The following is a 13,349-nucleotide window of genomic DNA, read 5'->3' on the forward strand; positions in this document are numbered from 1 at the left end:
TTAGTTTTAAGTTTTAGCTTTTAACTTTTATGTACAACTTTTTAAAACTTTTTTTTTTTCCTTTTTTCTCACTTTTTCAAATTTTTTCAATGTTCAAGTATACTTTAGTATACTTTCATCAAAAAATGTTTAACAAAAAGTTAGATAAGTTGTTTCCAAATAAACAAGTATGTGGTATAACTTTTGATTTTTGACAGTGTTATACAATTCAATGATTTTTTATTAGATGTGTACTGTACTAAATCCAAAGATAATAAAAGATCAATAAATATCTCATCTATAAATTATTTAAATGTCAAACTTTTTGTATTTTTAAATTATACATAAAATATGACTTAATTTATGGATCGATAATAAATAACTTCATCTTGACGCTTTTCACCTTCCGAGGGCCATTTAGTTAACAAGATAAAGCTCAAAATGGCGCTCTTTTCTTCCATCTCTTCTTGCTTGGTGTCATCATCACGGGTGGGTCTCAGATGATGCTAGCAACCCAGTTGGGAAAGCAACTCCCTCACAGATATCCAAGAAGAAACCAAAATCATCTGGAGCTCTATCATTGTTTCTTACTTCCCCCTCAACTTCTAGAGTTCTGGCTTATAGGATTTCAAATTTCAAAAGTCAAAATAAGTACTTGAGGGTCTAAGTTGGTTGACAATGCCAAATCATTTATAGAAAGCATATTGTATGATTAATTTTAATAGTTGCAAAGAAAGCATATTGGGATCATCGTTTCATTGTTATAAATGACAGTTAGGCTCTATTTGGTTGAAAGGTTGGAATGATAGAAAAGTAAGAGAATTGAAAATATCTTAATTTAGAAAAATCACCTAAGAAGGAACCTTAAAAAACCTATTCAAAAAAGGTCTAAATTTTAGAAAAAACAATACATCTTAAAGAAGTAAACATTGACATCTCAAATTCAATGAACAACTTTAATATTCTATGGTGGAGGAAAGAAGAATACCTCAATTCTCGACCACAAATGAAAAGAAAACTGCCTCAACTTAAAAAAACAAAATTTCTATATCAAAACCAATCTACCCACATTAACCATAAGCTAGAGGGTCTAACTGGAGGAGAGGGAAAGTGGCTGTAGAGTGGAGCGGCAATGATGATCGATTGAGATGGTAAAAAAAAATACAGTTTTTTCAGTTACATAAATGCCGCGATATTTCATAAATGTTTGAAAATTTTCATCATTTAATATCGATTATCTTAATTGGTTGAAGTTGAAGAACAATAGGTTTGGCATTTTGATTTCACATTGTATATTTGAGCTTTGATTTGTATGCACTGTAATGACAAATGCCCACAAATCTGAGACTAATTTTCTTTTATACAAATATATATATATGTTCAGCTGTAACACCCCGACCAAATTTAATAGTTAACCTGTGTTCAAGTGATTAATTATTATCTTAAGCCACTTACTTTCTAAAATTAATATAAGAGTATTTAATAAACATATTATTTTATAATGCCATTGAATAAGAATTGTAAAGATTATAAATAATTGAAATGACTATTTGTATTATAAATATATACTTAGTATGTGCAAAATTATATTAAGGGGTTTAAGTTATTAGATACATAGTTGGTGTTTTAACTAGGTGTGATGCATGAGGTGTTATAGTGGCACCCATGCAACCAATGGAAATTCAACACACATATTGCCAAAGTTTCATGCATGATGACAAACTCCAAAGACCAAGACTTGGCCATGCAATGAGCAAGTCCCACCTAACTTCTTCTTTGACTTTCAATGTAACTAGAGCTTCCAAGAAGCTCTCTTCCCCTCATTCTCACGGATCCAAGCAAATTTGAATTTCTCACCTCAACTTTTCTCTCTTTTCTCTTAAGGAAAGTGCTAGGAAGCTCTCTTGTGTCCCTTTTGTCAAACCCACGGTCCACACACCAAAGAAAGTTAAGCTCCATCTCATTTCCTCTTCATATTCTCTCAAATAAACTAGAAGACTCAGGACTCTCTCAAGCTCTACCTCTCACACCTACGGGTCCAACATCAAAGAAAGAAAAACTCTCAACTCTTCCCTCCCTCTCTCACTGAAACCATATATCTCACTCTAAGGAAGAAATTAAAAGTTTAGCCCTAAGATTTCAGCTTCAAAGCTGTGGGTAAGTAAATAAAAACCTTATCTTATTTTGGGTATTTTGATAGTATAACTGTTTTGTTTAGTTTTCTTCTTTATTCTCTAATATGATGGTTAAAAGTTGGTATTTATGGTTTGTAAAATTTGGAAACTTGTAAGTCTATATATATATATATATATGCTGTTTTAAGGAGCTTTGAAATTGTGTTGGTGATTTGTTGAAGGTAGATTAGGATTTTTACTAATTAATAATTGTATATGATTAAGGAAGTAAGAAAAAGTTCGGATGAGTACTTTTGATGCAACTGCTAGGATTTTTTTTGTATTTAATTCTGCTATAAATGGTTAAATGACTGCATGTAAGTGTTTTCTAACATATTTAATGAGTGTATAAAAACCCCCATATGAAAATACCATCGTTTGATAATTGTTTGTGAATTTACAAGAAAACGTTGCAAAGCTGTCACTGTGACAGATTCTGTGTTTGTGCATGATAAATTATGTATTAAATTGTAAAAAGTGAATTTGGATGCTAGGGATATTTCCTATGAAATCTAAGACACATATGGTTGTAATGAAAGTGGTTTCACAGCATTTGGATTAATGTAAAAATAATGGTTTAATTTCTAAATTGCATGAAATTCTGTCAGGACAGATTTGAGTATGCTGTATTATATGATTTTCAGTAAATTATGGTTTTGTGCTTTGACTCCGAAATTGATATAGTATTCACTAGACATCTAGAGGAGTTGCTCTGTAAAATTGCATGAAGATTGGATGTGTTTTGATGGCCCATTTGCATTTTAGAAATGAGGCATAAGCTGCTGGAATGAAACAGTGAACAGTAAGGGACATGCCTAACTTTGAGGATTTAATTCTAAAGTTAGGGTGAATGATTTGAGCTATAATTTATTATGCTCATCATTTGGTATGTCTGGATCATAGATTAATTTTGTATAATTTGGTTCAAGGTTTAGAACTCAAGGGAGGGGTTCTAAATCATTCTACTGCTTTTTCATGTCGCTATTTTGTTCAACGTGTTGTATGTTGCCATGCGAGTGTTTATGGTTACATGACCATGCTTAAAAGAGTTTATGTTTATGCATGCATTATTGCCCTAATCTCAAAGCGCTCTTTGAATTGAAGTTAGCTCCTGTGGAGATATGATATAAATATGAGAATGATGGTTTTTCTTTAGGTTGGTACATCAATTGTTGATGTCTGCATAATGTGTTTGTGGGAACCTCCTTGAGGTGGGATTAGGATTTCCTTGATTTTAAGAGATAGGCTTTGAGATGAATGTGTAAGTTTATGATAAGGAATAATGGATAGTAATAAGCTTTGATATTTGGTTTAGGTGTTACCAGTATCCAAGTCTAAGCTCCTTCGACTTTAGGCTCTCGGTTCCTCTGCTTTCAGGTAAGGGATAAGTTATATGAGCATTTGATAAGTTATGAGGTTATTTTAAAGTCTATTCTGCATTAAAAGGCTTTTAATTAGAAATATGGCATGTAATCATGTTTTAGATAAAGATATGTTCGTGAGCTTTTGAAACCCTATGTATATGATTTAAGCATTATGATGCTATTATTAATTCCACAAACATGATGTTTAAAGAAAAGAATGGAAATGCTATTATTATAAAATCTTATGCAAAATAAGAAATTTCAGTATGATGTATAGGTATAAAATGTTTTCGGGTTATGTCCTCTGATGATCTGAACTTTGCCAGTAGGGGTTTAATTACTGACTTTTCATGGAAAATGTTATCTGATTGACCATTAAGTGGGACTTGCTCCGCTGTACCCGCCCTTATTGGTTTCGACTAACTTGTGAAGGAAGCTAACCTACCCCCATGGTTGGAAGATATATATTATGATGTAATCCCAGGAATACCTGGCATTGTAGAGAATGCTAGATGCCTAGCATAGTGGTGCTAGAAGCCTTCCAAATAAGTACAAACTTATCAGATATGGACTAACCAATATGTAATTATGAACAGCTATATTATATTATTAATCATAAGAGAATGATTTTGTTAAATGCATTGTGAAAAGTTAAAAACTCTTATGAAAAGAAGAAGTTTCTTATGAAAAAAAAAAACTGTTATGTAAAGATAAAAGTTTCTAAAGTTTTAGCGTTCTATAAAGATAAAGTTTCTGATGAAAGCACAAGTTAATGTTAAAAGTTATCAGATATCTATTCTTTATGAAACGTTAAGCTTTATGATTATGAAAGTTATAATATTTTACGAGAAGAAGTTATATAAAGAAGAAAAGAAACAAGAATGAAAAGAAAGAGGAAAACTTTTGTAAAAGTTAAGTTGGTTCTTGTTAATATCAGGTGTAGGCTTGATATTAGCATACCGGTCAAGGTCACAAATCCGGGTATCGGGTTTGGGACGTGACATCAGCTACTTAATCTACACTAGTTTCTAGAAGGAGTGGTATACTTTGTTCATTTCTAAAGAAATTTTTTTGATCGACCTTGTTCTTCACCTATGCCAATCTCTTGAAGTTACCCTTGAAGTATTTTAGACCCCAAACTCTTGCTTCTAAGTAGCTAACATTGCTCTCTTTGTTGGTACCTAAGTCAAGATCCCTATAGTTAAGATAGGTAGCCCTAGGAAACTTTGACACACAAGGCCTCATGTACTTGTAAAGCATTCTTATCCAATGTACATGCTTGTTAGATGCCTTAATCCCATTCACATCCCACCAAACTAGATACCATATGTTATACAAATTTTCCTATGTGGAAAAGGTATTTCAAATTCTGAAATCTCATTCATTCGTCCCCCATAAGGATCCATTATCATAAATACGCTCTCTTCTTTAAAAAAACCATACCCATATCCCTTTTAGTCCAATTTCTGATAAGGGTTCCTTGACAAAGTCAGATTTTGCTTTCAAGAAGTCCTTATAGATGGTTTTTTTTTGTCCAGTAAGACTTCTAAGGGATCACCTGTTTGAAATCCATTAAAAAAAAAAAAGATAGATTGTATCAAATTCATTTCATTGCAATTTTCAGTTTGAAGTCCCAACTCTAGGAAGCTTTCATTCATCCCTATACGGTTTTGGTGCGAATTTTGCGATTTGTGCGGTTTAGTGAACACCCCTAGGCATGATGATTGATTCATTTATTGCATCATATCCAATGTAACCATGAGTCATATCACTCACATTACAAAATACAATTCGGATCTATCATTAAAGGATCGGATTTAGTAGACATATTATAAATTAATCATGAACTAAATAATTAATTGCTATTGGTTTATTAATGACTAATAAGATCCATTAAAAATAAAAATCTGATTTTTCTATAGGAGTATGGATAAAATAATTGGGCCATTTGGCTATGATGAAGTTAAATTCATATTATGAATATTTTATATTTTCTTTTTCTTTTTCACCGACAATAAGTAGGGATAAATTGAAGATTTGAACTGAAAACAACATCACTAAATTATAAATTTTTCTACTGTGTTAGAAATATTTTTAACTATAAAATTTTTAATGTATTAGAAATATTTTTAACACTAGAAGTAGAAGGTGATAAATGTTGTGTGCTTGCAGGTCCATTATATCATATTAGTGTGTAACCCCATGCATATGTACAAGTACATTTAAAAATAATCATATATATAGATAATTTATAATTTAATTGGATCCATTCTTTGGTTGAAGTATGATATGCATCAAAGACATTTATTACACGAAAAAGGAGAGGCGGGTCTGTGGGGTTGGATTAATGAAACTGATAATGAGGATGATGACTTGGCAAAGGGATGGGTATTTGTTCAGGCAATATCAATAATAATCCTATGTCAATTAACAACTTTTCTTGGTTTTTTTTTTAAATACTTATTAATTAAAAGAAATATTTTATAATTGGTGAACTAGTAGAGAGTTGAGATCCAAATGTTGAAAAAAGGCTGGCTTTGACATGTGGTAATAATATAAGAGAAATGTTAACGAATACCCTAAGGGCATTTGTTAATGAACCATTTTAAGAAAGTTTTTATGGGAAAAAAAAAAGTAATTAATGTTTTGATAGTTTTTTCTATTTTCCATAAAAGTGGTATCAAAACTTTTTTATAATGGTTTGTTAACAATTGTATCTGAGCATTCGTTACACCCATAATATAAAAAGAGTTCTCAAAATATAATATATACACACACACACATACTAATACTACATGCAAACTCATGTGATGCACTAGAGTTAATAATATACATATTATAGATATTTTGCAATATATCATTTATTAAAAAAAAAATTCATAATAAAATAAAATAAAATACAATGGGAAGAAGTATTTAACTTCTATTCTTTTCCATAGTTTAGAAGTGTTGTCTAACCTAAAACGTTATTGGGTTGCTAGGAGCTAGAGATATAAACTGTTAAAATTAGACATATGTACTTATGTTGTCAACAACTCAGTGCAGGTTTATAATTATAGAAACCTAGCTACAAAATAATTCACAATTCTTAAATTAATAAAACAAAACTCTCAAAAGTTATATATATATATATATATAGTTATATACACGTGCTCAAAACTAATATTGTTTGAATACATACATATTGTACAACCAAGTCTTAATTTTCCCATCAACCATTCATCATTCAATAATTACACACGAACACAACAACCTTTACAAGTTTGGTGCATTAAAAAATTTTAAATTATTTTTATGAGTTATTCTTTTTTATTAATATTAAACTTACTTGAGGAAACAATAGAACTTGAAGATGGTCCAATACTTTGGAAAATGATTTCTACATTCACACGATGAAGTTACAGAGATTCTGTCATATATATACTGAACAGAGTAAGAGGAAAAGATAGAAACTAACCAACTTACAAGAAACCAATTAAAACAAACACCTTTAGCTTATCATATACACATGAAAAAGCCTATTATTTATAATCCCATCAGCAACTGAAAAAAAAAAAGGTCACGGACCCGGTCAAAGCCTATCAACAGAAGTTTTGGACTAGGCTTTTGCAAGCCCTTCCTGAATCAACTCTATGTGGCCTTGCGAATTCGAAAAGCCTAGTATGAACACGGTTTTCTTTCGGTGTAGTGGGGGCCACTGGTATTTTGTCTGGTTTTTTTTTTTTTTTTTGATTCCTTTGTCTGGTTTTGATTATTGAGTAGTAGTGCGTGTGTATATGACAATTGACACAGGTTGCTTTAATAATGGTGAAGAGTGAACAGGAAACACTTGTGGTCCACACGGTTTTCTTTCGGTAGTGCTGAGGGCCATTGTGTTTTAAATGATTGATGCAAGTTGGGGAAAGATGCATGTTTTGTTCACATCATTGTACCCCACAACTACGAGTTTTACTATCATCCAAGCACTCAAAAAGTAGGAGAGTCTTTTATCTATTGTTCAATCTGCTATTCCATCCCTTTTCACAGATCACAGTTCTCACAAAGAGCAGCATTCATTCAATTCTCTCTAATTCAAGAAATGGCGGAAGGAGTTCTGTTCGACATTGCTAAGGAAATCATTGGCAAGGCGGGCAACCTAGCACTCAAAGAGGCTGCGCTCATCTGGGGTGTCAATGACGAGATCAACAAACTCAAGGAGAGAGTTTCCATAATCAGCGCTGTGATTTTGGATGCAGAGGCAAAGCAACACGACAGTGCAGAGATCAAACTGTGGCTGCAAAGGCTTAAGGATGCCATGTGTGATGCAGATGACTTGCTGGATGAAATCTCCACTGAGGCCTTGCGACGGGAAGTGATGACCCGTGACAAGAAGGCCAAAGAGGTACGCATCTTCTTCTCCAAATCTAACCAGCTTGCATATGGTGTTAGAATGGGTCATAAGGTTAAGGAGATGAGGGAGAGGCTAGTTGCTATAGCTGCGGACAGGCAGTTTCACTTGGATGAACGTTGTGAGGAGATACAAGTCAGGCATAAGGCAAGAAGGGAGACTCATTCTCTTTCACATGCTGAAGCAGTTATTGGGAGGGAGGATGATAAGAAGGCTATTATTGGATCTCTGTTGGATCCCAATGCTAAAGAGAATGTTTCGGTCCTTGCGATAGTTGGTCTCGGAGGACTAGGAAAGACCACAGTTGCTCAACTTGTCTTTAATGATGAAAAAGTCAAGAACCATTTTGAGCTAAAATTGTGGGTGTGTGTCTCTGAGAATTTTGATGCGAAAATAATTGTTAAGAAAATCTTAGAGTGTGTAAAACATAAGAAACCAGAAGACCTTGAAATGAACTTGTTAGCCAATGATGTTCTTAAAGAAATTAATGGAAAAAGATACCTGATTGTCTTGGATGATGTATGGAATGAGGATCGTGAAAAGTGGTTTAGCTTGAAAAAAATTTTGATGGGTGGTGCAAGAGGTAGTAGAATAGTAATGACTACACGTAGTCAAATGGTGGCAAAGATTTCACAAACTATTCAACCACATGTGTTACAGGGTTTAGATGAACAACATGCTTGGTCTTTATTTAAGAAGATGGCGTTTGAAGAGGGGGAAGAACCGAAGAATGCAAGCTTTGTAGAAATTGGGAAGGAAATTTTAAAAAAGTGTGCAGGAGTTCCGCTTGCAATAAAAACAATAGGAGGTTTGTTGTATTTTAAAAAAACCGAAATGGAGTGGTTATCATTCAAAATTAATGAACTTTCAAAAATACGTCAAAATGAAAGTGACATTTTACCAACATTAAAGTTGAGTTACGATCTTCTCGCGTCTCACTTGAAGCAATGTTTTGCATATTGTAGTCTATTTCCAAAGGATTACAAGATTGACAAATCAAGTTTGATTAATATGTGGATGGCGCAAGGGTTCATCACGTTGCATGACAAAATCCAATGTCCAAAAGATATTGGTCATGAGTATTTTATGGATTTACTTTGGAGATCATTCTTTCAAGAAGTTGAAAAAGATGAACTTGGCAATATTTCAACGTTCAAAATACATGATCTCATGCATGATATAGCAATACAAGTAACGGGATCAGAGAGCACCACCATTAATTCAAAAGAGAAAGACATTGACGAGAAAACTCGTCATGTGTCATTTGGGAATGTGTTGTACTCATCGTTGGAAATTCCGATCTCATTATATAAAGCAAGAAGGATAAGAACATTTCTTTTGCCATGTCAACCAAAGTATGATACCATAAGATCAAATGATTCAACTTATAGTGCAATTGTGGCTAGTTTTAAGTTCATACGCTTGTTGGATTTGCATAACATGGGGATTAAAACAATTCCAAGTTTTATCAAAAAGTTGAAGCATCTAAGATATCTTGATCTTTCTAAGAATGAAGACATTGAGATGCTTCCTAATTCTATTGTCAAATTGTACAATTTGCAAACACTTAAACTCTATTGGTGTAAAAACCTTAAAGAATTGCCAAGAGATATTAACAAATTAGTCAACCTCAAGTTTCTTGAGATTGATTTGTGTTGGAGTTTGACTCATATGCCAAATGGACTGGGCCAATTGACTAATCTACAGACATTGTCAAGATTTGTGATGAGTAAGGGTAGAATTGATTCAGTGCCTAAGAGTTACGGTAAATTGAAGGAACTTAACAGGCTAAATGATCTAAGGGGAAAACTGTCAATTGAAAATCTCAAACACGGAAAAGATGCCATATTAGAGTGTAAGGATGCAAATTTGAAAGAGAAACAATGCCTTGATAGGTTGGACTTAGACTGGGAGGGAGTGCGGGTAGAAGAAGACATTAATGAGACGGGTGCTGGTTATGATTACATGTCATTGGAAGCCTTGCAACCACACGTAAATCTCAAAGCATTGAGATTACAGAAGTACGGAGGAGTGATATTTCCACGTTGGCTTGAGACGCACACAAATCTTGTCCAATTTGATTTATATATGTGCAATAAATGCCAATATCTTCCACCGTTGGACCAATTTCCTTCTCTCAAAATTATCTTTTTGTACGGATTGGATGGTTTAGAGCACATATCAGATTCAGAGAGAGATAACAGTGATTCTTTATTCTACCCATCTTTGGAGAAACTCTCTATTCGGCGTTGCCGTAATTTAAAGGGTTGGTGGCGGGGAAGGAGGAATTCTCTTCCTTCATTTCCTCGTCTTTCTTATTTAGATATTATGGATTGCCCTAATCAGCTGACTTCCTTTCCTTTGTTTCCATATCTCGAAAGATTGACTCTAGAGAAGTGTAGCTTGAAGCAGTCATTGGAGAGGATGATGATAAACAACAAGACTTCTTCAAGGAATCTACCATCAATCGCTTCTTCTTCTTCTTCTACAATTGTTGCCCCTCTCTCCAAATTAAGTTTCATGTGGATAAAGGAAACGGAAGAAGCTTTGCCAGAGGAGTGGCTACGAAATCTCATTTCTCTCCGTACTCTATATCTAGACAAATGTCCTCTTCCTCAAGGCATTCGATATCTTACGGCACTTCAACATTTGGAAGTTAAGTTCTCTGAGGTGGTTGATTTAGTCAATGATTGGGATGAGATGGAATGGCAAGGACTTAGGACCCTTCTCTCTTTGCAATTCTATAAACTTCCGAAGTTGGTCTCTCTCCCAATGGGACTACAATATCTCAACTCTCTACAAAATCTCGAAATTTCATTCTGTCCTAGTTTGATAGCTATACCGGAGTGGATCTGCAAACTTATATCTCTTCAATCTCTTAAAATTTGGCACTGCCCTAATTTGGAATCATTGCCAGAAGGAATCGATGCCCTTACCTCTTTGCAAACACTACACATTTTGAATTGCCCTAAATTGGAATCATTGCCAGAAGGATTCGGTGCCCTTATCTCTTTGCAAACACTACACATTTCGAATTGCCCTAATTTGGAATCATTGCCAGAAGGATTCGGTGCCCTTACCTCTTTGCAAACACTATACATTTCGAATTGCCCTAATTTGGAATCATTGCCAGAAGGATTCGGTGCCCTTACCTCTTTGCAAACACTACACATTTTGAATTGCCCTAAATTGGAATCATTGCCAGAAGGATTCGGTGCCCTTACCTCTTTGCAAACACTATACATTTCGAATTGCCCTAAATTGGAATCATTGCCAGAAGGATTCGGTGCCCTTACCACTTTGCAAACACTACAAATTTATGGATGTCCCATCTTACTGAAAAGATGCAAGAAGCAAATCGGGGAAGATTGGCATAAAATTTCTCACATTCCCAATTTGAAAGGAGAACTGTCTCGGCCAGAAGAAGAGCCAGGTATTTAAAAGTCACCATTTTACTCCCAACCTTCAATTAAAAAAAAAAAAAAAAAAAAAATCCAAAAGCCCAATTCTTCTTCTCCATTGTTCTCTCTCAACGTCTGCATTTCTTGGTGATCAAATTTCAGATGAAGAAGAACCAGAGAAACCTGATCATAAGAATTGGGACTTAATTAAAGCTTTTGGGTGCTGCAATTGTTCAACAATTCAACAACTCACTCACTGGTACTATCTCCTTTCTTTTCTTTTCCATTTCCCTTTATCTAATTTCTTACATTTCAATAAATTTCATCTTTTTATTTTCAACCGGGTTGATGTGGTGATGTACTTGATGTGCTTCGTTACCCATTGTGTAAACAGAGTCAAAATTGGCACAAGGTAATATTACTAGGAGAATTGAACCGGGTAAGCATGCCATAGGAATCAGCTCATTCTACAGGTATTTTGTTGCTTTAATTCCTTTTTATATTTTTCAGCTTCCAGTTTTTTGTTATGTCTACAGATTTGCCATTTATCACAGTTTTTATCTTAAGTCAAATCACTATGGGGATCATGCTTTATAGTAAAATATAATTTTCAAGCATCCTGGTTTTATTTAGAAATGGAGCTTGATATTTAGAAAAGAAGATGCTAATATATGTTACCTAAACAATGAACTAACTAATTTTTCTCACTTTGTTGACTGATATTGTTGGTTGATTTGAGCTATAAAAAAAGAAAAAAAGAAAAAGAAATCTTCCACTGACCTGTTTTATAACACCTAATATACTTTATAGAGATCAAGCATCTATTAATTATTGTTATTGTGTTTACAGAAATATTCCAGTCAAGATGATTCCTTTTTTTTGAAGCTATTTTTTCTACGGATAGTAGAAGTGGAAGGGAAGGAACTCAAAACTGCCGAAGCTGAACCCTTGCCTGACGGCTGCCGCGGTCTCCACATCCATGGCTGGGAGATCAAAACTCGCAAGCTCTCCATTCGCAACGCAACCTCCGGCTGTCAGTCTCTCTCTCTCTCTCTCTCTCTCTTTTAAAAATTACTAAACTCAGAGCATAAACTGAACCATTTCATATAATGATTTTGTTGTTGTTGTGTTAATTTTAGCTCGTGCAAATTGAATTTTGCTTTGTCTCTCACTATATCGATAGCTATATATAGTTGAAAAGCGGTGATTAGTCAGGTTTTCTTGAATGTGATGAAAATGTTAGGTGAAGTCTCTTGCCATTGTCATTATACTAGGAACCTAGGATCATATGCCACCTTCACCGGGATTCAAAATTTGACATAAAAAAAAACAAATGTACATTGGATTTTATTTGGTAGAGGTCAAGTGTTTGAGTTAAGGAATCAGCCTCTCCAAAACAAATTGGGAATAAGGCTTATTTGGTGGTAGTTATGGAAAATTGGAGATCTTCATGTTGCCAGAAGAAGTTTGATGATATATGTTAGGGGTTTATGTTACCGCCTAAGTCATGATGGTTATGTTATGTGCTTGTAGGTAGGAAGAAAAGCTTCAGACTTCTCAATTGCCAGAGATGGTTTTGGGGAGACTTGTTTAATTCTTAAACATGTGGATAGTGGCACCAAAATTCATTTCAATGCATTCGATGCTGTAACTGGCTGGAAGCAGGAGGCGTTATGTCCAGTTAAGGTTACTGCAGCTGCAAAGTGGAAATTTAGAAGGTAAGCTAGGTGTTTGTATGTAATTTCTTTGTTGTGGGCAACTGGGTCTATAAATTTCTTCAAGTATAAGTCTTGAAGGATTACTGCTTTTGTGAACTGTTATATCACCTACTTTATTAGTTTACATGTGGAATTGTTTTTTTTGAACCTGATGCATCATTTTAATGCGGGTGCTGCAGGCTTTTGTCATGTACATTTATATAGCCAGCCTTCTACAGCAATATGTGGCTTTCTCAAGTGATTCATCAATGGAGGTAACTTATATACAATATCCTAACCTCCCACTCAAGTGTCTTTTGCCCTTATTTCTTTTGTTTCTTCTTTCA

At 34.1% G+C, this 13,349-nt stretch overlaps 1 protein-coding gene across 1 annotated transcript; it reads left to right on the forward strand.

The window, feature by feature from the left end:
• Positions 1-1,806: 1,806 nt before the first annotated feature.
• LOC111997494 (disease resistance protein RGA2) lies at positions 1,807-12,339 on the forward strand. The gene is made up of 6 exons (XM_065778969.1): positions 1,807-2,136; positions 3,469-3,530; positions 7,544-11,337; positions 11,468-11,564; positions 11,700-11,778; positions 12,155-12,339. Coding segments are annotated over exons 3-5 (3,840 nt in total). The 5' UTR covers positions 1,807-2,136; positions 3,469-3,530; positions 7,544-7,595; the 3' UTR covers positions 11,701-11,778; positions 12,155-12,339.
• Positions 12,340-13,349: the final 1,010 nt, after the last annotated feature.

The sequence above is a fragment of the Quercus suber genome, unplaced genomic scaffold, assembly GCF_002906115.3.
Source record: "Quercus suber isolate HL8 unplaced genomic scaffold, Cork oak 2.0 scaffold_195, whole genome shotgun sequence".
NCBI classification, from domain to species: domain Eukaryota; kingdom Viridiplantae; phylum Streptophyta; class Magnoliopsida; order Fagales; family Fagaceae; genus Quercus; species Quercus suber.